Raw genomic sequence first — 27,262 nt, forward strand, 5'->3', positions numbered from 1 at the left:
CTGTGACCTTTACCACCTATAAAGACAAGGGCAATGGATGCATAGAAATACAGATTCCCCTGGCTGCACCCAGGAGACTCTGTTGCAAACAGGACTGAATATCACAGACTATTTGGATGATGATTGGCTTGAGATTTTTTTTTTCTGTTTTCTCTCTGCTTTTGATATCATTGAATACCTACAGTGCAGAAGGGGACTGTTTGATCCATTTGAGTCTGCACCGATCCTCTGACATAGCATCCTACTCTGGTCCTATCCCTGTAACCCCACAAATTTAGCCTGCTAATCTCCCTAAACCTTACATCCTGAGACATGGAGATAATTTGGCGTGATCACTTGATCTAACCTGCACATCTTTGGACTGTGGGAGGAAACTGGAGCATTCGGAAGGAACCCAAGCAGATACTAGGAGAATGTCTACGTGGAGTTTGTACAGTTACCGGTATTGAACCTGGGTCCCTGGTATTGTGATGCAGCAGTGCAACAATGCCTCCCCAGTGTACTTTCAAAGGATGCCACATCCTTTATTATTTGGCTGCACCAGGTTCAGTGATCCTGGGCAAGGTTCTCCCCTGACTCAGTCACTTTCAGAGCATCTAATCAAAGCCTTTGGAGTGTACTTGTAACACTTTCTTTGCCATAAGAATGTCTGCTCAAGCTCTCCTCTGATTCTCTTTGGCATGAGTCAGGCATTCTGGCTCAGGTGAATACCTGATATTTTGTCCCGCTGTATGTTCTTCAGAAGCTGCCAAAAGCATTTCAGGTGAAAGTGAGTGGACTTCTTGGCATGATGCCAGTACATAATCCATATTTTGCATGTTGAGAGGAGAATGGGCAGGACTATCTCCCCTGTAGATGTTCTGTTTATTCCTTTGTTTCCAGAATGATGTTTGAAATCTGCCCAAGGCTATGTTTAATTTGACAATTTGTGCATGTACCTTGTCATCTACATAGACAGCCTGAGAGAGTGAGTTCCAAGATAAATGCACCTGTGCACTGTTCTGGTTACGGGCTGAAACCCAGGCTTGAGTTAGGGCTCACCTGGAATAGGCTGGCACATTGCTGAATACAGTATGTTAAATTGAAAGAAGTAAACTTAAATAGTTGTTTCACCTAGGAGGAATATTTAGGGCCTTGGATGATGAAATAAAAGAGCAGGTGTTGCATCTCCTGTGCCAGCATGGAAAGATGACACGGGAAAGGGAGATGCTAGCAGATGGATCAGCGTGCCACAGAGTGAACAATCTTTTCAGAATGCTGAAAGTAAAGGGAAGGGGAAATGTGTTTGGTGTTGGATCACTTTTTAATGATTTCATTTATGGGTTCTGGACATCGCTAGCTATTATTGCCCTCAAGAAGGTAGTGATACATGCCCAGTGTTGTTAGGGTGTTCCAGGAATTTGATCTGGCGACAGCGAAGAAACAGTATATTTCCAAATCAGGATGGTGAATGGCTTGGAGGGGAATTTGCAGGTGGTAGTGTTCCCATGTGTCTGCTGCCCTTGTGCTTCTAGATGGGTGGTGGTCTTGGATTTAGAAGGTGCTGTTAAGGAGTCTTTGATAAGTTGTTGCAGTGTATCTAGATGGTATACACTGCTGCCATTGCATTGTAGGTGGGCGGTGTTGATGTTTAATGTGGTGGTTGGGGTGCCAGTCAAATGCTTTGCTTTGTCCAGGATAGTGTAAAGCTTCTTGAGTATTGTTGGAGTGGCACCCATCCAGACAAGTGGACAGTGTTCCATCACACTCCTGACTTGTGCCTTTTAGATGTGGACAGGCTTTGAACATAAGAACACATAAGAAATAGAAACTGGAGTCGGCAACCAGGCCCTTGAAGCCTGCCTGCCTGCCATTCAATGCGATCATATGCTGGCCTCAACTCCTTTTCTGTAACACTTCCCCATTACCACCTTCTGTGCCATTTCTGCAGAGCCCTCTATTCCTTGAACTATCAAACATTTATCCACCTCCACTTTGAATGCCAAGTAATGACCTGAAGAGCACTAGTGAACCAGATTGGTTTCATGATTGGATATTATAAATTCAGATTTTATTTTTACTACATTCAAATTTCACCATCTGTGGTGGGATTTAAACCTGGGTCCCCAGAGCATTTATCTGGGCCTCTAGATTACTAGTCCATTAAGAATATCTCGATACCACTGCCTCCACTGAATGCATTTTGTTTTTTCTACTCTAAAGGGCTCCTAAATGTGTGTCTGATATCTAGCTGATTCCATCCCTGGCATGGGCAATAATTTTATTGATTTTGAATTAATAAACTCTGGAAGCATTAGTTGATGGTTAATTTAATTTCCTTGGCATAATTTTTACATTTTGTGTAAGTATATACGTAACTGACTTTCAATATATTTTATCATATCAGTTTGCTATGGTAAACTTTTTTTTTATCAATAGTCTTTTGTCTGCTCTATGAAATGGGAAAGTCTCTTCTTCAGTCTTGGTGTATGTTCACTTCACATTTTGATTCAGTGTTTCAGCTTGATCACCGGTATGCTGAAAATGTTAGCTGGATAATTGTTTTATTTTCCATTCCCTGTTGATTGTTAAAAATGACTAAAGATGTAGCTAAGCTCTTTAAGTTGTTTAGTAAGGATCAAGGGTTGAACATCACCAAGTGATGATGTGGGTTAAAGTTGCACATTTTCATTACTGCTTCGACAATATTGGCACCATAGCCCCATGGAAATTGTTTGTTTTATATTGCAGAGCAGTTTCTGAAGCAGCCAGAACAATATGAAAATAAATGCATTTTTGTACATTTAAGTTTTGACTGCATCTTTGGTCTTCACCCACGGGTTTACTCTTTCGTGCTTTGTTTCCTAACTGTTGTGATGATGGGAGATTTACTTGTTCTCTGTTGTAACTATGGATAAGCAGCAACCGGAATCCAAACATAAAGTTATGAGGTCTGTAGCTTTTTTGGAACTTAATTGAACGGAAGAACTCTTTCCACAGATTTAAATCTGCTGCGCTGATTATGGGTGGAATACTCCCGAAAGATGGCATTGTATCTGGTTTTGCCTGAAAACGAGCATACCTGTCCCCTGGGAAACAGTCAGGTTTTCTTTACAGAACTTCTGACACTTTGAGCTGAATTGTCTGACATCGCCTGCAGCTGGAATTCTGTGGCCCCACTGCAGTGAATGGAAATTTAGCTCAGTGCTAAATTCTCCATTTTTGTTGGCAGAGGTGGCTGTGCATGAACAGCTGAAGAATTCTGGCCTTTGTCAAAGAAAAGTTGGGGGGTGGGGGGGGGGGGGGCATGATTTGCATAATCATTCTTGAGGTGCGTGGCCTAAAGATGCCAGGAAGGCTGGCTCCACAGAAATGGGGCAAAAGTGTGCTCTGTTCTCAAAGATCGGAGGCCCTCCATCCCCATCCATCATCGCCGACAGTTCCCCTTCCCTACTATTCATCAATAGCACTGTGCTGCCCTTTGCACTGGCACTGCCAGCATACCAGGAGGCAGTGCCAGGACACTGCCCTACCATGTCCCTGATCACCTGGGTGCTACACTGGCCTCCACCCCTGGCATGGCTGTCTATACTGCTGCCGAGCAATAGTGATTCCAGCCAGCACACTGCTGGAGGGGAAAATCTCGTGCCTGTGGAAGCTACTGTTGAGGTACAGATCAGAAACCCTAGGATATTTTAATGTTGGACTAGACCTTAACAATTTTCTATTTTTGGCATGTGTGTGAGGGCATGACTGTAACACACTAGCAAACCTTTACCAAAACAGACTTTATTTAACAGCACAGCTTAATTATAAAACATGAATTAACTTAGTTTTAAATAACTGAATAATACTTAAACATGACGAGGCACAACTCTTAACTGCTAACCTATCATTGAGTTCCAATCAAGCCATATTTCTCTTATAGACTTAAACCTCTCTTTAAAATTAGTTTGTAAAATGCAAATATATTTGCTTTGACTTGAGTTACCAGGCATAGAACTTTCAGAAAGCCTTTAGATGGAAAGAGACTACTTTCTTCTGGCAGCCCAGGCAGCAACTAAATGAAATGAAACTAGCTTTCCTGCAAACTTAACTCTTCCCATTAATCACATGACTCTGCGTCTGTCAATCAACTAATCAAAACTCTCCACTCTGCATGCCTAGTCTAAAATCCAGGAGAACTGAAATAAACAAAATGTTCATTAATTATACAAAGTAACACATTCCTTAGGTAAAATCAATTATTGGCTTGCATTATGAACAACCGCTGCATGTTTATCATTTGAATTGACTTTTGTGAAATAAAACACTGCCTCTTAAAGCAATCCCATCTTAAACATTAAAATATATCAAAATAGCACAGCATCATTACACTCCAGCATTGTGCCATTTAGGAATATTTAAATCCGTGCAGTTTGATGATAATGATGTTCACGACCTCGCTGATTACATTGCGGCATGTGGGAGAGATAGGAGGAGATGTCATTCTGACGTTTCCCCAGCGCAAATCCTATTATGGCCTCTTGCAAGAGTTAAGAACCTGTGGTGAATGGGCCTGGAAAATCGTGGCCAATGTCTTTTGGCAGTCTCCATGACAATACAATATAAGCATCATTTTCCAGCAGCATTTCAGAATATTTTAAGTGTCATATAAGATGACTTAAGTGCAGGGCTGCCAACTCAGTGGATCAGCCACCTTTTCTGGTCATTCTGTTTACTTGTATTTATTGAGTCAGACTAACAGGCAAATTTTGTAATTTGGAGTGTCTTCCTTTTCTGAAAGGACAATATTGGCAAAGCACAAATAAGTTTGACCTTTAAACAGTCATGTCCTTCCTCAAGCTTCTACACAGTCGCTTTTTTTCCTTGTATGAATGATAAAATATTTTTAAAGCTGATAATTAGAATGGTATGCAGGATGTGCCAATAGAGATTAAATATCTGGTACTTGGGAGGTGTAGTTGACCTTTTTAAAGGCAACATTCTTCCCCCATGCCTCTGTTTTCCAAATCCCTGAAATTCCCTTCACCTGGCTCCTTTACCTATCTGATTGTAGCCAGACTCCAGCAATATTTCACTTCCCAACTCCACGTTATCTCATTGGGAACCCCTTTTTCCAAGCAACTATGCTTACTCACAGCTCTTGATAACATTTGCAAACAAGGTGTCAGCTTCCGCAGTTACACTGATGACAGCCCGCTTAACTGCTTCCACACCTTTCCTAAGCTTATTCAAATGCAACCTTGGATGAGCTGCAGTTTATTCCAGCTAAATATTGAGATAAAATCTTTAACTTTGATTCGCCCTGCCTCTAATTTTGTTCCTTTCCGCAGCTACCGTCTTGAGCTGAACTAAATTATTTGCAATGTTTTCTATTTTTACTCCCAGGCTTAACCTCCAATTTCATTGCCTTCATTGTAAAAAAAACAAACCAGTTTCCACCGCTGTAACATCATTTAACTTCCTTATCTATTTACTGCTAAAACCTTTATCCATGCCTTTGTCACTCAACTATTCCAATGCTTTACTACATCCTCTTCCTGATCTCTATAAAACCCTGCTGCCCATATCCTATTTTGCATCAATACTTGGTCACTTATAAAGAACAAAGAATAGTATAACAAAGGAACAAGCCCGTCAGTCCATCACACCTGCACCACACATGACACTTTTCTAAACTAAAGAGTTGTTGCCTCTTGGTGGTCCGTATTCCTCTATTCCCTGCCTATTCATGTATTTATCAAGATGCCCCTTAAATGTTACTATTGTATCTGCTTCTACCATCTGCTTTGGCAGCACATTTCCAGGCACTTAGCACCCTTTGTGTCTTTAAACTTTCCCCCTTCTGCGTTAAACCTATGTCCCTTAATAATTGAAATTTTTATCCAGGGAAAATGACTGCAACTATCCATGTTATCCACATATCTATTGGGTCACCCCTCAGCCTCTGACGTCGAAGTGAAAACAAATCAAGTTTGTCCAATCACTCCTCATAGCTAATGCCATCCAAACCAGGCAACATCCTGGTAAACCTTTTCTGTATCCTCTCCAAACCCCCACATCCTTCTGGTAATGTGGCAACCAGAACAAGGGCAGCTCGGTGGCACAGTGGTTAGCACTGTTGCCTTACTGTGCCAGGGACCTGGGTTCGATTCCCAGTTTGGGTTGCCCTGTGCAGAGTTTGCACGTTCTTCCCGTACCTGCATGGGTTGTCTCCAGAAGGTCCGATTTCCTTCCACAATCCAAAAGATATGCCAGTTTAGGTGCATTGGCCATGTTAAATTCTCCCTCAGTGAAACCAATCAGGCACCGAAGTGTGGCGACTAGGGGATTTTCACAGTAACTTCATTGCAGTATTATTATAAACCTACTCGTGACACTAATAAATGAATTTTAAACTTTAAGCATTCCGAATGTGGCCTAACTGAAGTTCTAAATAGCTGCAGCGTGACTTGCCAATTTTTATACTCTGTACCCAGACCGATGAGGACAAGCATGTCATATGCCTTCTAGGCCACCTTATCTACTTGTGTTGCATCTTTTAGGGACCTGTCGACCTGTAGGCATAGATCCCTCTGTATGTGGATGCTTCTAAAGGTTCTGCCTTTTACTGGATACCTATCAGCTCCTGGCCACCCCAACACCTAACTTAAAATTCCAATATTGGTTAATCTCTTCATTGCCTTGCCATTCTCTATTTTCATAGCATTCCCTAACCTGAAATGTTCTTCTCACCTGAATTTTGCATTCCTTGCGCTTCAGACCTTTTGTGGAGCTCTTCCCTTCCATCCAATGTTTGTGACATGATCTTGCTTTCAATTGCCTGGACTCAATGCTATTGAATTTTGAAGTTTAAAGTTTTATTAGTGTCACAAGTCGGCTTACACTAATACTGCAATGAAGTTACTGTGAAAATCACCTGACTAAATTCCTGAGTAAAGCTCTACATTCCCTCGCTTTGACTTTTTTTGACTAAACTTTTAAATAAATTTGATGAATACTATGTGAAACATGTTTTTGTGCATAATTGATGCTATATAAATACATGTTGCTATTTATTAGCTAGTTCACTGCTATTCTAGGTAACGTATGGCATTAAATAAACTGCACACAAACCGATTTCTGCAACAAGCCTATCAAAATTTGCAGTATTAATTAACACTTGGAAGCTGACATGTTTTCTTCTTGTTCTGTAGATGGACCAAACCCCTTTCCTTTGGTGATTGTGTTGGAGATGAATTGCCTTTGGGTTGGGAAGAAGCATTTGATGCACAAGTTGGAATTTATTACATTGATCACCATACGCGTAAGCATTTCAATTATAGAATTATATTGCTTCACCTCTAAGTACTTGACCAATTGGAATCTACAAACCACATTCCATTATTCTTCAATTTTTGGTGAAAAATTAGTTGTAAATTGTGTTGCCTTAATTCAGCAAATACCACAACCAGATTGTGATATTGAGAGACTTTGAGCATTTTTATTTCAACTTTTAACCAGATGTAAAGAATTTCACGGATTATTATCTTCCAGAGACAACACAGGTAGAAGATCCTCGGGCTCAGTGGCGAAGAGAACAGGAGCGCATGTTGAAAGACTACCTAGTTGTAGCACAAGATGCCCTAACTGCACAGAAGGAAATTTACCAAGTAAAGCAACAGAGATTGGAATTGGCCCAACATGAATACAGGCAGCTAAATGATGTCTGGCAGGATAAATCTAGCTCCCAGACCAGCTGTGAGTACTGATAAACTATTTCTTTCTGCTTAGAGAAGCATTTATTGACTTTTAATGCAGTGTTGCATTAATATGGAATTTCATTCACTTATCCAGATGTACGGTACATATGATAACACTTAAGGTGCAGGTGTTCTCTGCTCTGAGACTTTGTGACTTATTCTCAGTGGCAGGGTCTGATGGCCAGTTGGGAACACACGTATTGAAGCAGCGAGCTTTGCCTTGGCTATTATCTGGTCCCTTGAGGTTTCTTGACTAGTCACAGGATTCCGGCATGATGACAGCCTGCATTTGTTAGTGGAAGGTTTTGTATTTTGAAGGACCTCCACGGCTGGCTGTATTCCAGGATCAAAGTAAATGATTAGAAGCAGGCATGGGACAGCTTCCCACTGATTCTCTGCCTCTTCTTGTGATTTTGGAGGCTGCGAAGATTTGCAGAAAAGTGCTGTTTTTGGCAATTGCAAAGAAGCCCCTAGTCTCATAAAGCAAGCAGTTGGATGTCGGTGCTGAAGCAAGTTGCCATCCACTAAGAGAACACATTTGGATTAGCAACAGGAAATATGTCAGGTTTTGTCAGCTTTTCTAGAGGCATTGTACACCACTGGAGAGGGACTTTACAGGTTGACCTATACCAAAAGTGCTGTGTACTCTGCCATTAATACTGATATCTACCTCCATGGAAAGTGTAGCCACCTCACCCTTTCACCAGCCCACCCTCTCCCTCAACAGAGTATCACTTGCTGTCTCCTGATGACTGGGTTTGTCCTTGTTCAGAGGCTGGTGGGTCCTCAAAGAACAACACAGCACAGGAAACAGGCCCTTCGGCCCAGCGAGCCCACGCCGCCATTTTAACATGGAGTGCCCTCCTCTACCCATGACCTTTGTCTACACCTGTTGGGAAAGATTGAGAGAAGACTAATTTAGGGACAATTTGTTACACCAGTCAGCCTAAGAGCACGTTTTTGGGATGTGGGAGGAAACTGGAGCACCCGGAGAAAACCCACGTGACCACGGGGAGAATGTGCAAACTCCTGCAGACACTGGCCCAAATCCATGTATCTGCACAGCAAACAGTGATAGTCACTGAGCTGTCATGTTGCCCGTCAGTTGGTCCAGTTTAACTGTACACTAACGACATGAAGCACTAGGCAATTCTCGAAGCAACATCCAAGAGCAGCCCTCGCACGACCCACTGCGTGTATGCCCTTTGTTGGTCAACAAGGCGGACCGAATCACCTGTGAAGTAAAAGGAAAGACATCAATAAACATGCAAAACTTAGACATTTACGGAATCCCCAGAAGTGCAGAAATAAAGCAAGTGAGCCATGAAATATGTTGGAAAGTCCATAAGAATCAATTGATTCCCAGGGACGTCCCAAAGCTCTCTTTCTTTATTTAGAAAAGTCTCCTGTATCCCTCCACCTCTAGTCTGCTCATGTGCCTGTCTAAGTAAGCCTTAAACAACCCTAGCGTGCCTGCCTCCACCTGCCTACTTGGCAGTGCATTCCAGGCCCCCACCACCCTCTGTGTGAAAAACCTCCCTCTAACATCCGAGTTATACCTCGCTCCCCCCCCCCCCACCTCACCCTAAGCCCGTGGTCCCTCGTAATTATTGTATCCAACCTAGGAGAAAGCTTACCACTGTTCACTTTATCTATACCCTTCATAATCTTATACACCTCTATTAGATCTCCCCTCATTCTTCGCCTTTCTCAGGAGAACAGCCCCAATTTGCCCAATCTTTCCTCGTAGCTCAGACCTTCCATACCAGGCAACATCCTGGTAAACCTCCTCTGTATTCTCTCCAGGGTCTCCACGTCCTTCCGGTCGTAAGGCAACCAGAACTGGACGCAGTACTCCAAATGCGGGCGAACCAACGTTCTATACAACTGCAACATTATACGCCAGCTTTTATATTCTATACCCCTCCCTATAAAGGCAAGCATACCACAGGCCGCCTTCGTCTCCTTCTCCACCTGTACTGCCACCTTCAAGGACTTGTGTACTTGCACCCCCAGGTCCCTCTGCGTTTCTATGCTCTTAATAGACCTACCATTTATTGTGCAACTCCCCCCTACGTTCTTTCTTCCGAAATGCATCACCTCGCATTTATCTGGATTAGATTCCATCTGCCATTTCTTTGCCCAATATACCAGCCTATCTATATCCCGCTGTATTGCCTGACACTGCTCCTCACTATCAGCAAGTCCAGCCATCTTCGTATCATCTGCAAATTTGCTGATCACACCACTTACTCCCTCTTCCAAGTCATTTATGTATATTACAAATAACAAAGGTCGCAGTACTGAGCCCTGCGGCACACCACTAGTAACAGACCTCCAGCTCGAAAAGGACCCTTCCACTACTACTCTCTGTCTCCTATTACCAAGCCAGTTCTTAATCCATCTAGACACCTGTCCTTGTATCCCATGAGCCTCAACGTTTTCCACCAACCTACCATGAGGGACTTTGTCAAACGCCTTACTAAATCCATGTAGACGACATCCACGGCTCGTCCTTCGTTGACCGTTTTTGTCACCTCCTCAAAAAATTCTACCAGATTCGTAAGGCACAGCCTCCAAAACCACGAGGCTGTCTGTCAAGGATATCTCATCTGTCAGATCAGGGAAACGAGCAGCCTGCATGTTGCTCTGTTGAAATCTCACAGTTGGCACCTTATGGTGCTGTAATAGAAAGGAGAAAAGTTGAGCACCTACTAGTTATGCAAGAGAATTCTCTAGGGCGTATAAAGCAATATTATTGTCATTATATATCTATATATGAATGTTTCAGTGATTCAGGTATTTTGTTTGAAGTCAGCATTGTCCAGCCATCTCCACTGTTGCTTTCTGAATTTCAAATAGCTATTAGCATTCAGGAGAATAGTATAACTGGAGTGGAAGATGAACAAAGAGTAGTGTGGTGGAAGGATTTTTAATTGTGGGCATTATCTGTTTGGGCTAGGGGATGGGTTGAGTTGTTGCTGGAGCAGATGGGGGCTAGCAGAATGTTTATTGGGGTGTGCCATATGATTTCATGCACTTGAGTTATCTGAAATACATTCATGGGCTTCTCTAGCAATTGGGTGAATGAACAGGGGCACTGTGGCCAAATCAGATTCATCCTGCTGTTATCCAAGAAAGTACAATAATTGTCATCATCCTTTTTCGATTGTGCAAGGAACGGCAAAGTAGACCATATACATAGGAGCAGAATTAAGCCACTCAGCCCATCAAGTCAGATCCTCCATTCAACCATGGCTGTTATTTTTCTCATCCCCATTCTCCTGCCTTTTTCCCATAACTCCTGATTTCCTTATTAATCAAGAACCTATCTATCTCGGTCTTAAAGGCACTCGATGACCTGGCCTCCACAGTCTTCTGCAGCAAAAAGTTCCACAGATTCACCACTCTCTTGGGAGGTCATGTCTGACAAATCAGAGTTCTTTGAGGAGATAACAAGGAAGTCAGATAAAGGAGAACCAGCAGACGTGATTTATTTAGATTTCCACAAAGCCTTCGACAGGGGTACTGCATAGGAGACTGTTAAATGAGTTAAGAGCCCATGGTGTTAAGGGTAAGATCCTGGCATGAATAGAGGATTGGCTGACTGGCAGAAGGCAGAGAATGGGGATAAAGGAATCTTTTTCAGGATGGCAGCTGGTGACTATTGGTGTGTCTCAGGGGTCGGTGCCGGGTCCATAACTTCTCACAATATACATTAACGATGTGGAAGAAGGAACTGAAAGCACTGTTGCTAAGTTTGCAGATGATTCAAAGGTATGTAGAGGGTCAGGCAGTATTGAGGAAGCAGGGGAGTTGCAGAAGGACTCGGACTTGAAGGTTAGGAGAGTGGACAAAGAAGTGGCAGATGGAATACAATGTGGAAAAGTGTGACGTTATGCACTTTGAAAGAAGGAACGGATGCAGAGAATATTTTCTAAATGGGGAAGTGCTTAGGAAATCAGAAACACAAAGGCACTTGGGAGTCCTTGTTCAAAATTCTCTTGAGGTTAATGTGCAGGTTCATTTGGCAGTTAGGAAGGCAAAAGCAGTGTTAGCGTTCATGCCGAGACGGCTGGAATGCAAGAACAGGGATACACTTCTGAGACTGCATAAGGCTCTGGGTAGACCCCATTTGGAGTATTGTGAGCAGTTTTGGACCCTGTGTCTAAGGAAGGATGTAGTGGTCTTGGAAAGGTCCAAAGGTGGTTCACAAGAATGATCCCTGGAATGAAGAGCTTGTCGTAGACAATTCATAGACACTGTGATAGTACTGTGCCTTTAAGAAAAGTATTTGTGTTATGTTTCTTGTGAGGGAGATATTAAGATTCTACTCTGGTTCATGGTGCTGCTTTGTCTGCTCCAGGCAGCCCACCTGCTAAGAATGCAGAAGAATAATTGCTCCTAGATATTGAGGTGTTTGCTTTGACCTGAGCTAATGCAGTTTTGTTTATTTTTTGGGCTATCCCCTTGGGTTTTAGAGCAGGGTTTAATTTGGTTGATTGACAAGAATGTGTCATGTGCTAATGGGACGAACTAGCAGTTTGTTTGGATTTCAAGGAGCAGCAATTCTTATTCTCTCTCTCTGGAAATTGAAGTCTGGGACCGACCAGAAAATCAGTATCTCTCTCCACAGGGGTGCTGATGGACTGGCAGCGTGCGTACCATCATAAAAGCCTGTGTTTTGTTGACTGATGTTTGAAGAAGAACTGAGTCTATGGGGAATTGCTTAAATTGGAACTATAGGCGATAGATTAGCAATTAAGAATTCGACCTTGTCGTGCTTAAGTCAGTCAGTTGTTAAAAGTTCAGCTAATTCTTTTTGTAATAGATAAACTGTATTGTTGAATAAAGTTTGTTTTGAAAAAAGCTTCTTAGCTAGTTAATAGGATCACACCTGGAGTGAAATACCTTTATGTTCACACTAAATCAAATCGAAAAATATTTGGGGTCCAGGCTAACTTTGTGGTGTACCTTGGAGTTTCTGAACTGGTCCCTAACAACATATATCTAAACCCTCTGGTGGTCATAGACCATCTAAACATAAATGGAATAGAATCCTTTCTGATTGATAAATGCTCCTGAAAAGTCGTGCAGACATGCTGCTGAAAATACGTCACGTTATTTTAAATTCTGTAATTGTCTAAATCAAGATGGAATTTGATTACAACTATAGCTCTGTACAATTAATGCTACAGGATGATTTGAGAGTGTTTTTTGATTATCATGTGTGCGGCCCGTGGGAATGTAGCCACTGAAGCAAGCACAAAACCCCTCTGGTCTGGCTTATCAGTATTAAAGTGGCTATAAATGACAAGCTCAGCAAACATGCTGGTGTAGCAAGTAATAAAGAAGGCAAATGATATGTTGGCCTTCATAGCAAGAGGATTTGAGTACAGGAGCAGGAATGTCTTGCTGCAATTAAAGCCTTGATGAGGCCACACCTGGGATACCTGAGGAAGGATGCTCTTCCTTTAGAGGGAGTGCAGCAAAAGTTTACCAGACTGATTCCTGCATATGAGGAGAGATTGAGTCGATTAGGATCTGGAGCTCAGAAGAATGAGGGAGGAATTTATTAGAAACCTATAAAATTCTAACAGGACTAGACAGGGTAAATGCAGGAAGAAGGTTCCTGATGGAGAGGGTGTCGAGAACTAGGGGTCATAGTCTTGATAAGTCTTTTAGGACTGAGATGAGGAGAAATTACTTCGCCCAGAGTGGTCAGCCTGTCAAATGTGCTACCACAGAAAACAGTTGATGGAAAACATTGTATGTTTTCAAGAACGAGTTTGGTATAGCTCTTGGGACGAAGGGAATCAAAAGGTATTGGAGGAAGATGGGATCAAGCTATTGAGCTGGATGATCAGCCATGATCATCATGAATGGTGGAACAGGCGTGAAGGACCAAATGGCCTACTTCTGCTTTTATTTTCTGTTTCTACGGATTGGTCTCATTAGAGAGAGACCTATAGGAACAGATTGTAAAATCCTACAGGTATCACTAAGAAATCCCTGGATGGATCTGGAGACAAAGGAATTCGAGCTGTGTTAATAGTTTTGGCAATGCATGCTCACCTGGCCCCTCTTGGTACGAGGTCTTGTTCCAGGATTCTGCAGTGACCTGCTGTGAAAGCTCAAGTGGCATGTGGCTGTAGAGATGGCAGCTGCTATTGCTGTTGATGCTGCTCCTACTGATGCTAATGGTGTTGCTCCTGCTGTTGATGTTGGTAGTTCCGTTCCTTATCTCTGACCTGTCGTATAGCTGTATAAGCTGCTCCCGTGCAGTAGTGAAGGCAGACAGGAGAGTGCTAATTGAAGTGGACCAAATTCAAGATGGATGAAAGGACTTCTAAAACTAATACAAAGAGCATACCTCAGAAAATGTCCTCTGCACACAAATGAAGCAGCTTTACAGTTTTACTCTTGAAAGGTTTGCCAGCCTGCCAATTTCATTTTTCAATAATTGTATGATGTTCTGTTACCTTGTTAACTCTGGCAAATTTCACACAGGTCTGGAGATGATGCACTTGTTTTTAAAAGCAGAATTAATTGGCACTTTACGGGGAGCCGACAACTCCACATGAATTATCTTTATAGGGTTGATGCGGACTTGGTAGTGTTGATGTTGAGTTATTGTTTCCATTGGTTGGGGAGCCTAAAATATGGGGAACAGTGTCCAGATAACAGTCTGATTATTTTGGATTGAGATGACAAGAAATTAGTCAAAGGGTTGTAGATTGTTGAAATTCTCCATTCCTAAGGGTTATGTATGATATTTTAAGACTGGGAGGGACAGATTTTTTGGTGTCTCAGGGATTAAAAGAATATGGGAGCAGTTAGGAAAATTGAATTGAGGCCCAGGATCACCCATGATCGTATTGCATGGTGGAGTAGGCTGAAAGGACTATGTGGTCTACACTGCACTTATTTTTTGTGTTTTTCCATTCAGATGCCAAATGCTAATAGCCAGAAGTGACCAGGATCATGTTGGATTTATGATATGCTAACACTTTCGGGCACTAAGTGTCCCACCCACACTTTAACTCATATTTCAATACCAATTAAAATTCTATTTGTGGTTTTTGTAACCAATTTCTGACCTTGGTTAATGATTTTCCCCTTTTGGTTAATGAGTTCCTCTTCTAATTATTGAATTCCGCACTTTTGAACTAAAATGTTCATGTTTGAATATTTTTGTGGTTGTTTTTCAGTATTCTCAGGCTCTTCATCTAGTACTAAGTATGACCCTGACATTCTCAAGGCAGAGATTTCAACAACAAAATCTAGGGTGAGAACAATGATAATTCATAAAGTTGTGAATATCAATTTCTATTAAGTATTTGAATTAATCATCACCATCACTTAAAATTCTTGTAGTTTATAGCTCTGGAATGCTCAGTCATATTACAGAACATAAAGATTTAAACCAAGAATGGCCACCCAAAATAAGAATTAGAAACACAAACTTGGGTACTGGAGGAAACAAGTATAGAAAAATTGTTCTGTGGGAAAAAAAATGCAGAAATTATACAAGATCAGTAAATGGATTGGAAAATTAATTAGAAAATCAGTCAAGGAAGGAGTTGATGGGCTCAGTGCCTTATTCTCTGCTGGACCTTGATGGTGCTCTTGATCTCAGCTCATCAAGGGCAAAGCCACAGGAGATTGACTAATATGTTTTGAACATGCTTCTTATTGCTGTTACCTCCCATTGGAAATTAATTTATTTGATGAAAAGCAAAAGTGCTTAAAAATCCAGCTACAAAATTTTAAAATGTTACATGAGTTCATGGCTTTTATCACAGTCCAGGCCTGATTTCAGTTTTTTATAATTTTAAACTTCCAAATTTTTTTATGTGAATGTGATGGTCTTCATTTTGTAACTGAATAATCTCTTGACAAATTCATAAGAACATAAGAAATAGGAGCAGGAAAGGTGGTAGGACTGGAGGGTCTCGATGACATTACTGTTACCAGAGAGGTGGTGCTCGACAGGCTGGAGGGGCTGATTGTGGACAAGTCCCCAGGACCGGATGGAATGCATCCGAGGGTCCTGAAAGAAATGGCGGAGGTGATAGTGGATGCCTTGGTGGTTATTTTCCAGACGTTGCTGGATTCCAGGGAAGTGCCGGAAGATTGGAAAACGGCTAATGTTACGCCGTTGTTTAAGAAGGGTGCCAGGCAAAAGGCGGGGAATTATAGGCCTGTTAGTTTAACGTCTGTTGTAGGTAAAATGTTAGAATCCGTCATCAAGGAGGAAATAGCGAGGCATCTTGAGGGGAACTGCTTGATAGAGCAGACGCAGCACGGTTTCGTTAAAGGGAAGTCGTGTCTGACAAATTTACTGGAGTTCTATGAGGATGTGTCTAGGGCAGTGGATAGAGGAGAGCCGGTGGATGTGGTCTTCCTGGATTTTCAGAAGGTGTTTGACAAGGTACCTCACAAGAGGTTATTACAGAAGGTCAGGGGGCATGGAGTTGGGGGTAGGGTGTTAGCGTGGATAGAGGACTGGTTGTCAAATAGGAGGCAGAGAGTGGGGGTCAATGGGTGCTATTCGGATTGGCGGATGGTGACTAGTGGAGTGCCCCAGGGGTCGGTGCTGGGGCCTCAGCTATTTACCATTTATATAGACGATCTGGAGGAGGGAACCGAGTGTAGGGTGTCGAAATTTGCTGATGACACCAAGATTGGTGGAAAGGCAAATTGTGCGGAGGGTGGGGAGAGTCTACAGAAGGATCTAGATAGGCTGGGCGAATGGGCCAGGAAATGGCAAATGGAATTTAATGTTGGCAAGTGCGAGGTGGTCCACTTTGGTAGGAATAATGGTAGGAAGGATTATTACTTGCGTGGAGAAAAACTGCAGCAGGCGACAGTGCAGAAGGACCTCGGGGTCCTTGTGCATGAGTCGCAAAAACCCAGCTTGCAGGTGCAGCAGGTGGTCAGGAAGGCGAATGGGATGCTGGCCTTCATCGCGAGGGGGATTGAATATAAAAGTAGGGAGGTCTTGCTGCGGCTGTATAGGGCATTGGTGAGGCCGCAGCTGGAGTACGGTGTGCAGTTTTGGGTGCCGTACTTACGCAAGGATATTTTAGCCTTGGAGGGAGTGCAGAGGAGGTTTACTAGGCTGATGCCGGAGTTGAGGGGGTTGAGCTATGAGGAGAGGCTGAATAGATTAGGCTTGTACTCGTTAGAGTTTAGAAGAATGAGGGGAGATCTCATTGAGACGTATGAGATGATGAATGGGATGGATAGGATAGAGGTGGAGAGACTCTTCCTGCTCAGAAAGGATAATAGGACTAGGGGGCACAGCCTCAAGATAGAGGGGGCGCGGTTTAGAACGGAGTTGAGGAGGAACTTCTTCACTCAAAGGGTGGTGAATCTCTGGAATTCTCTGCCTGTTGAAGTGGTGGAGGCTGCCTCGCTACATATTTTTAAGACGCGGGTTGATGGGTTTTTGATGAGAGAGGGGATTAAGGGTTATGGGGAGAGGGTGGGAATGTGGAACTGAGCCACGACAGATCAGCCATGATCTTATTGAATGGCGGGGCAGGCTCGAAGGGTTTTAAATTGGATTTAAATGAGGATTTGTTTGTTAGTTTCAGAATTATTGAGCAGATCAAACTTTTAAAGGTTGAATTGTGATGTGTGTGCTTAAAGATTTCTAAAGGTCTAGTAGAAATTTTAGGAGAGGTGGTGGAAAAATAGTTTCATTATAGATGTCCACAACATTGCAAAATATAGAGGGGGTATAAATTAATAGCTTTCAATGATCTAATAAATATTTCTTGCTGTGAGAAGAAAACACAATATCTTTTCTTTTTCACTGCAACAGGTAAATAAACTGAAAAGAGAGCTGTCTCATATGAGGCATGAACTTCAGTACAAAGAACAAGGATTTGAAACCCTTAAAGCGTAAGTATATAAGAGGACTATAAACGTTTTTTTCCAAAAGACTATTTTTCATGCAAGGCATTTGTGAGAAGAAAAAGTATAGTCCTCAATAGAAATAATGATATAACTTCCCATTCATATTCAAACACACATTATTTGGAAACAGCAATTATAATTATACCAAGGGTGGTAAGAAGGAATATGGTGGCTTGGGACAAAAAATAATTTTACACATGGAGGCAGGGGCATGACGAAGGTGCTAACTGAGTACTTTACATCTTTCTTTATATCAAAGAAGAAGCTGCTACCAAATATGTATTTTCAAAGAGGAGGTAGTTCAGACACTGGATTGGCTAAAAATTGATAAAACAAAGCTAACAGAAAGGCTTACTAAGTTGATAAATTATCAGAACCAGATGAGAGCACGCATAGATACTTGAAGGAAGTAAGGGTAGAAATGGCAGAGGCACTGGCTGTGATCTTCCAGTCCTCCTCGGAAACAGCGGAGGTGCCAGAAGACTGCAGATCTGTAAATGTTGTTACACCCTTGTTTGCAAAAGGGTATAAAGATAAGCCCAGCAACTGCAGGCCAGTCAGTTTAATCTCAGTGATGGAAAATCTTTTAGAACTGGAACCCAGGACAAAATTAACAGTTAATTAATTAGATAAATTTAAGGCAATCCAGCTGATGAAGCAATCATGAGGGAAATGTAGTTGATGTGATGTACATGGACTTGGAAAAGGTATTTGAAAAATTGCCACCTAAAAGGTGGGTCTGCAAAGTTGACACCCGGAATAAAAGGGTCAGTGGCTACATGCATGCAAAGTTTGTAAGGTGACAAGAAAGAGAGTAATGCAGAATGGTTAGTTTTCGGACTGGAAGACACTATATCTTCGATTCTCCACTAGTTTGTTTTTACTCTGTCTTATTGACCTAGACGTAGATGTGCAGGGTACAAATTCAAAATTTGTCAATGACACCAAATGTGTAAGAATTGTGAACTGTGAAAAGTGCAGTAATTGACTTCAAGAGGAAATGGACAGGGTGGTGAAATGGGCAGACAAATGACAATCAAAATTTAATGCAGTGTGAAGTGATGCATTTTGATAGGAAGAATGAAGAAAGACAGTATTAAAAAAGGATTCAATTCCAAAGAGGGTGCCAAAACAAAGGAATTTATGTGCATTATAATTGTTAAATGTGACAGGGCTGGTTGAAAAAGAAGTTGGTAAGACATTTATAAATGGAGGAATAGAAGAAAGTTATTCCGAACCTTTATAAAACACTGGCTCAGTCTCCCTAGGATTATTGTGTCCAATTCGGGCACAACGCGTGAGCAAGAATGTGAAGGCATTGGTTGCAGAAAAGATTTGTAAGATTGAGAGACTTCAGTTTGAGGATAGATTGGAAAAAGCTAGGACAATTTTCCTTTGAAAAGGAAAGGCCAAGATGAGATATGATAGAAATATTCTAGGCAGAGTAGATATGGTGAAACCTTTTACTGGGGGAAGGTTTGAGAACTAGCAGTCAGCTGTTGGGAAAAGAACAAGAGGGGAAATGAGGGTATGGAAATGTTGCCTGAGACACTTGTGGAGGCACTTACAATCATGACTTTCAAAAAGATGTTGCTTAATTATCTGAAGAGAAAAGATTTGCAGGGCAAAATGGAAAAGATGGTGGAGCAGGATAAGCTGAGTTAGTTGCTATCATAGAAAACTGATAGTGAAAATATGTAATGATTCACTGAGGATGAGAAGATCTACTTGTGATGGTAGGCTTATTTTCTTAAGTCTACTTTGATATACTTAGTGATTGAATAAAATTAATGTGCTAATTGAACTCATCAATGGCCAATTAATGATCAGGTGAGTCTGCCTGAATCTCAGATGGGAAGGGAGGGGCTGTCTCCTCCTTGGGACCAATCTTTCAGTTGGAAGTCCCCCCACAATATCTGCTCATGGCCTGACTTAGAAGCCCCCACTCCCACCCCCAAACATCCCTGTCATCCAAGGCCACCGTCCTTGTCGTGCTTCTGGGACTGGAGAGCTTATGGCCAATCACATTGACGGCAGCACTTGAAGATGGGACTTTCAAGTGGGGGTGGAGCAGAAGTATTGCCCTGAGCCAGCTAACACCCCTCTGTGTAAAGTGACTGCAGAACAGCATAGGTGGGTTTTCGCAGCAACTTTTTCAGTGGCGGGGCACTAGTACCTGTCATCTATGAAATCCCGCCCTTATTGTAGCTCCCAGAGGAAAAATTAACAAAAAAACTTTCCATGGGATAAATGACTTTTCCTCTCGCTAACAATATCCTACAATCTGTAAATTACAATCAGCCTACTAGGGGAGAGCAAGTTATCTCGGTCGTTATAATTTCTGCACCTTGAGTGTGTCAGTCATGACTCAGTAGGTTGCATTCCAGCTTCAAGTCAGAAGAGGGAGGCATGGTGGCGCAGTGGTTAGCACTGCTGCCTCACAAAGCCAGGGATCTGGATTCAATTCTGACCTTGGGTCACTGTCTGTGTGGAGTTTGCATGTTCTCCTACTGTCTGCATGGGTTTCCTCTAGGTGCTCTGGCTTCCTCCCACAATCCAAAGATCTGCGGGTTAGGTTGATTGGCCATGCTAAATTGACTCTATTGTCAGGGGGATTAGTAGGGTAGATATGTGGGGTTACAGGGATAGGGCCTGGGTGGGATTGTAGTTGGTGCAGACTCAATTGGGCCAAATGGTGTTGTCTGCATTGTGGGGATTCTAGAAGAGTTTGGGGTGAAGTCCCATTCCAGAATTTGAGGGCAATTTAGGCTTATACTTAAACAGCACGGAGGGAATGCTCCCAGGTGCTGTCTTTTGGGTGAAACATTAAATAGCAGTCCTGTCTGCTCTCTCGGATGAACATGAAAGATCCCATAATAATATTTTGATGAAGAGTGGGAGTTATATTTGTGCCACACAAGTGCGAGGCAATGTCCATCTCCAAAAGAGGGAATCTAATAATTTCTCCTCAAAGACATTACCATTGCTAAATCCCCACCATCAACATCCTAGGGATTGCCGTTGACCAGAAAATTAACTGAACCAGCTTTGTAAATATTGTGACTACAGGTGGAGGTCAGAAGTGGGAATTTTGCAGTGCCAATTTGCCTCCTAATTCCAATCCTGTCCGCTAACTGCCAAGGCACAAGATACGAGTGTAATAGAGTACTCTTCATCTGCCTGGATGAATGCAGCTTCAATAACATTTGAGCTCGATGTCATTTAGGGTAAAGCAACCTGCTTGATTGGTACCTTATCCAACACCTTGAACATTCATTCCCTCCATCGTTGATGGACTGTGGTAGCCGTATCTACAAGACGCACTGCAACAACTTGTCAAGTCTCTGTCAACGTGTCTTCTAAACAGAAACTTCAAAATTTTATCATCCAAAAAGATAAGGGCAACAGATGCATTGCAAGTTCCTGCCCAAGTCTGTCACCATCCTGACCTGAAACTATATTGCTGTCCTTCCCTGTTGTTAGATCAAAAACTTGGGACTCCCTCCTTAACAACACTGTGGTTGTATCTACACTTCATGGACTGTAATGCTTCAAGAAGGTAGCTCATCACCACCTTCTCAAGGATGGCAACAAATACTGACCCTGTCAGTGACACACACATGTCCTTGGAACAAATATTTTTTAAAAACTTATTCCTGATGTCCTGTCCAATATTTCTTTCTCGGTCAAGATCACGAAGATTGATTATCTGGTCATTGTAACATTGCCATTTGTGTAAGTTGCTTTAGGCAAATTGGCTTCTGCATTTACTACATCACAACAGTGATTATATTACAAAAGTGCTTCATTCCTTATAAAAGAGCTTTGCGACATTAGATGATTGTGAAAGGTGTTACATAAATGCAAGCCTTTCTTCTTTCTTAGAGTTATGAACTGTGACCTGGAAGATCTGAATATTTGATGCTTGTTCTGAGTGGCTGCCCAGCCTTTGATTTTGGGATGCTTTCCATTAGAAGTGATGGTAGAAGTTGGAAAGCCTGCTCGTGTTTGGGCTGGGTTAATGGCTCAAAATTTGAGGCTATCAGTGCTCACTTATTATCCATACGATTGGATAACAAGTTATGGCATCCATGCAAATGCAGTAAAATGTAAAGGTTGCTATCCAATTTACCTTGCTGTTTTGTAAGCTATAAAATTCAAACCAGAATTCAGTCCAGAGAAGTATGAGATGGTGCATTTGCAAAGGACAGACAGGAAAGGAATACGTAATAAATGGTAGGATACCGAGAAGTGAACGTAAAGATCTTGTAATGCATATTGACCCTAGAGGTACAAGGACAGGTAGATAAAGTGGTTGAGAATACAAACAAGATACTTTTCTTTATTAGCTTAAAATAAAAAAAACAAAGAGGCTATGCCAGAACTGTGTAAATGACTAGTCTGCAGCTGGTTTTATTGCATACCATACTAGTCATTATATGAAGAGTACCTTCGCACTTAAGAGCGTGCAAAAGAGATGAATGAAGCTAATGAAATACAGCTATAAGTAAAGGTAGTTTTCTTGGAACAGAAGCAGCTGAGGTGAGGTTAAATTGAGGCATATGAGATTGAGGGGAATAGACAGAGTGGCTAGGAAAGGCCTATTTTCTGGGCAGACGTCAGAAACCAAGGGAACATTGATGCAAAGCAATTGGAAGAAGATAATGAGGAACATTTTCACCCAGAAAATGGAACACGTTGTCTGAAATGACAGGAGAGGCAGAAACCCATATATTTTTAAAAAACTATCTCTGTCTTTCTCTTTATTTCACTTTGTATACGTAGTATACTTTTGAATCAAATATTCTAACTTGCAGTTCCTGGCTTAGACTGTCTCACTAAGCATTCGTCAAACTGGTTGAAGAGACACACTATTGTTTTGCACAAGGCCCAAATTCCTTTTAGAGGGTGCTGTACTGTGCTATTTCAGACTTCCAGTGACTCTAAATAGTTGCTCAAAAGCATACAAAAATTCTATGTGCAGCTGTAAGTGAAATAAAAGACCAGTATTATTTGTGCACCACAAAATCCAGGCCATTCATCTTTCAATCATTATGTGTGTATTATTCATTAACTTTCTGTTGTGAAATGTATGAAATGGTTTTCATTGGACTCAGCCCACAATTTTTCCTCGGTCAAATGTTACATAATTTTAATGGATAGGTATCAAGTGCAACAGAATAGTTGAGAGTATTGTTGTGAATTTTTTGTTTGAAAAAGACAATTCAAATATTTTGGAATTTAAATAAATACCTTTAGGAAGAAAGCTAATAATAAAACAAATATCTTTGGATTTTTACAGTAAAAATCTTGCAATTGAAATGTATGTGATTGGCTGTGCCGGAAAATGTTCGATAACTTTTGTATCCTCGCAATTATTGACTGTTACATGCATTTTCAATGACAGAATTGATCTAAAGATGTCAGGCACTCAGGGAGGATACAAACTTGATGAAGCACAGGCAATCGTGAATGAAATGAAAACTATCAAAAGAGCTATTAGCTCAGGAGAAAAGGAAAAAAGAGATCTCATACAGGTAATCTTGTAACAGTCAAGAGTTATCTGTCTCTGAAATTTGGAAAACTAATGCCTTACGATTTAGATATTAGTTTTGGATTGAGCAACCAAGGTGGTGCAGTGCTGTTTAAATTCATTACTTACTGTTTTCAAATGCAAACTTTTCAATGGAGTATTACTTGATGGCTGTCCATTATATTGTTGCATCGTTAAATACCATGGAATTTTTATCTTGTGACTTTTGTCTGACATTAGTATTTGGATAGACCAGGGATGTCTACCTATTTGGAGCTGAGGGTTTGATAGTTGTCAAGTTTACAGAGGGAGGGGAGTGAGTTGTGGAAGATCAGCATTTTCAGCTTGTGGAGGGATGAGAGATTGGACAATCTACCCAGCAGGAGGGAGTTGTAGATCATGCAAGTCGAAGAGGCTCTAATGCAATGCAGTAGGACAGACCGTACGTCATGATAGAGGGAAAGAGAGTGTACTTTGTAGCTGGGAATTGGAAAGAACACATGTATCCCATCCTGTGCATGTGGTGGGTGGAAAAAGGGGAATATCTCATGGTAGAGCAATGAGACAGACCTTTTATGGTTGGGGACAAGAAAGGGTATACGTTGCAGCGGGGGAGGGGGGAGAGAATATCTATAACGTTGGGGGTAAAAGAGCGTGTACATTGGGGCAGGAAGACATCATACCTTGTTTGGGGTTGAGAGAGAATTTGTGACAAATGACGAGAGATCACACCTCATGAGAGTATGCACGTGGTGGCGGGGATGGGAAGAGAGGCTGTTGTGGCTGGAGCAGGAGGCTATGGTAGTCGATGTGAAGGTCAAAGAGATTTTTTGAGTGGCTGGAGGAGAACTCCTCCTTCTGAACCACGAAGCTCTAAGAAAGGCATGCAGCTTGGGAACCCGACAACTCCAATTCTCCTTCAGTGCCAGATTTCCCAACCACTAGGAAACCTTTGTAGCAGCGACAGAGAACTTGAATAGTTGTTTGTAGTTCAGAGGCTTACTGAATACTTTTTAATGAAAAATTATTATATAAAATCATAAATTTCAGATTATCTCATGAAATAGTTTAATATTCAGTTCCATTGTGTTCATAATTATTTGCATAATAACCATTGAGTATACAGGATCCAAATTTTTTAAAAATCAGTCCCATTTTACTATTTCACAATAAACGCTGAATTTGATTTTTTTTCTCTTGTAGAGCCTAGCCAGGTTGAAAGATGGTTTCCGAATTGAAACAGGAATTCACTCTGATCGCTGGGTCAGTCATACATCATTAAGCACAAATCAACCTGTAAGCTGCAAGTTCTCAGAAGCTGGGTCCCAGACAGATATTTCAGGAGATGTGAGTCAAAAATCCAGTGTGTTTTGGTACAAATGGCTATGGCAGTAAGAAATACAATGTTAACTCATTGAGTCTAACTTCATAATCTGCACCGCATTTCTCCTGAGACTTCAGTTATCATCACCATACTAATTATCTAGGAATCGGAATTCCCTGAAAAATGAGTACGTTAGTGAACATTTAAGTTACTGAGGAGGAGCTCAGGAAGAGAACAAAATGACATTTTAATACTTTACGGTGATCTGATTCAAAACTGCTCATTTGATTGAGAAGGTGCACAGTAGAATCTCAGTTCTTACAAGCATTGTGTCATAACATTTTCCTCTGCTCAACTTAATCTGTGTTCCATAAAGCAAAAGTGATGCATTTCTATGAGTAAGTGCATTTGTCTCATAGGTTATCAGCATAGCATATCAAATTAAGTGCTTAATTAGGTAGATTTTGTGTTTTTTTTTCTATTCTTTCATGGGATATGGGCGTCACTGACCTAGCCAATGTTTATTGACCATCCTTAATTGCCCTTGAAAAGGTAGTGGTGAGCTGCCTTCTTGAACCACTACAGTCCATGTGGTGTAGGTAAACTTACATTGCTGTTAGGGAGGTTGTTTCAGGATTTTGACACTGAAGAAATAGCAATTATAGTTTCAAGTTAGGATAGTGTGTGGCTTTGAGGGGATCTTCCAGGTGGTGGTGTTCCCATGTATCTGCTGCCCTTGTCCTCCCAGATGGTAGTAGTTGTGGGTTTGGAAGATCTGTCCAAGGAGCCTTGGTGAGTTCCTACAGTGCATCTTGTAGATTGTACACACTATTGCCACTGTGTGTCAGTGGGGAGGGACTGAATGTTTGTGGATGGGTGCCATTCAAATGGATTGCTTTGTCCTGGATGATAAGTTTGAGTGTTGTTGGAGGTGCATTCATTCACGCAAGTGGAGAGTATTCCATCATTTAGCTGACTTGTGCCTTGTAGATGGTAGACAGGCTTTGTCGAGTGGGTCAAGAGATGAGTTACTCACCACAGCATTCCCAGCCCCTGACCTGCCTTTGTATTTATATGCTGGTCCAGTTCCATTTTTTGATTAATGGTAACCCCAGGATGTTGATGGTGGGAAATTCAGTGATGGTAGCACCACTGAATGTCTTGGGGAGATGATTGGATTCTCTCTTGTTGGAGATATTCATTTCCTGGCACTTGTTTGGCACAAGTGTTACTTGCCAGCAATCTCTAACAGCAAATACAGATGCAACTGCCACTGCCATCCTTCCTACATCCCACCAGTTATCCTTCACTGTTGCCATTTAGATTAGTTTTCTACCTGAGTCCTCCAGTTCCTACCCTACTTGTGGCTAGGTTCACCTGCACCCTTGGTTCTTAAACATCCTGGTAGTGACTTTATTTGATTTGATTTATTATTGTTATATGTGTTGGGATACAGTGAAAAGTATTGTTTCTTGTAATAGTAAAAGTGTACTAAAAGTCACGTCACGGGTGGTTAGGGTCGTAAAGAGTGCTTTTCGCACATTGGCCTTTATAAATCGGAGTATCGAGTATAAAATTTGGAGTGTTATGGTAAGGTTGTATAAGGCATTGGTGAGGCCGAGTTTAGAGTATTGTGTACAGTTTTGGTCACCTAGTTACAGGATGGATGTAAATAAGGTTGAACGAGTGCAGAGAACGTTCACAAGGATGTTGCTGGGACTTGAGAAGCTGAGTTACAGAGAGAGATTGAATAGGAACTTTATTCCCTGGAGCATAGAAGAATGAGGGGAGATTTGATAGAAGTGTATAAGATTTTGATGGGTATAGATATGGGTATATATGAATGCAAGCAGGCTTTTTCCATTGAGGCTAGGGGAGAAAAAAATTAGAGGGCGTGGGTTAAGGGTGAAAAGAGAAAAGTTTGAAGAGAATATTGGGGGGGGCTTCTTCATGCAGAGAGTGGTGGGAGTGTGGAATGAGCTGCCGGATAAAGTGGTAAATGTGGGGTCACTTTTAAGAAAAACTTGGACGGGTTCATGGATGAGAGGGTCATGGAGGGATATGGTCCAAGTGCAGGTCAGTGGGACTAGGCAAAAAATGGTTCGGCACAGACAAGAAGGGCCAAAAGGCCTGTTTCTGAGCTGTAATTTTCTATGGTTGTGCACTGTACAGACAAAGCGTACTGTACATAGAGAAGGAAAGGAGAGAGTGCAGAATGTAGTGTTACATCAGAGTTGGAGTATAGAGAAAGATCAACTTAATGCAAGGTAGATCCATTAAAAAGTCTGATGGCAGCAGGGAAGAAGCTGTTCTTGAGTCGTGGGGGTTGAGCTGGTTAGGGCCCTTTCCACTGTTACCCGAGTCATCTGGCCCAGGGTGTCATTGATAATTAACATACCATCCCACCATGGACTGAATACATAACCAGTGATGGTGCTACTGGCAAGTTGGAAGTCCTTCACAGTAAAGAAGCCAGTAAGCAGAAAGTTTGGTTATTGTCACACTCTAATTTTCCATATATGAATCTTACCTGTCAGAGAGCACCACCACATATGTGAGGTTTGGACTGCCTTTAAAGCTCTTCCAAGAGGACTGACGAATACCACGATGTTTTAAATCTTATTAAAGTTTTGAGATGTTTTAGAATTTATTTATTAATGCTACAAGTAGGCTTACATTAACACTGCAATGAATTTACTGTGAAAATCCCCTAGAATGCAATGGCAGGATCGTTACTTATAAGTTTCAGGGTAT

At 41.7% G+C, this 27,262-nt stretch overlaps 1 protein-coding gene across 2 annotated transcripts in view; it reads left to right on the forward strand.

Annotated features, from left to right (window-relative positions):
- The window catches only part of LOC145351749 (protein KIBRA-like), a 123,161-nt gene that overhangs the window by 31,684 nt on the left and 64,215 nt on the right, over positions 1–27,262 (forward strand). For both annotated transcript variants that reach the window (XM_080201358.1, XM_080201357.1), the window contains exons 2-7: positions 7,179–7,288; positions 7,519–7,722; positions 14,936–15,012; positions 17,557–17,636; positions 23,059–23,188; positions 24,388–24,531. In XM_080201358.1, the coding sequence (XP_080057484.1) occupies positions 7,179–7,288; positions 7,519–7,722; positions 14,936–15,012; positions 17,557–17,636; positions 23,059–23,188; positions 24,388–24,531 (745 nt within the window). The remainder of the gene's footprint in view (positions 1–7,178; positions 7,289–7,518; positions 7,723–14,935; positions 15,013–17,556; positions 17,637–23,058; positions 23,189–24,387; positions 24,532–27,262) is intronic.

This window comes from Carcharhinus amblyrhynchos, chromosome 13, assembly GCF_965287045.1.
Source record: "Carcharhinus amblyrhynchos chromosome 13, sCarAmb.v2.hapA, whole genome shotgun sequence".
NCBI lineage: Eukaryota > Metazoa > Chordata > Chondrichthyes > Carcharhiniformes > Carcharhinidae > Carcharhinus > Carcharhinus amblyrhynchos.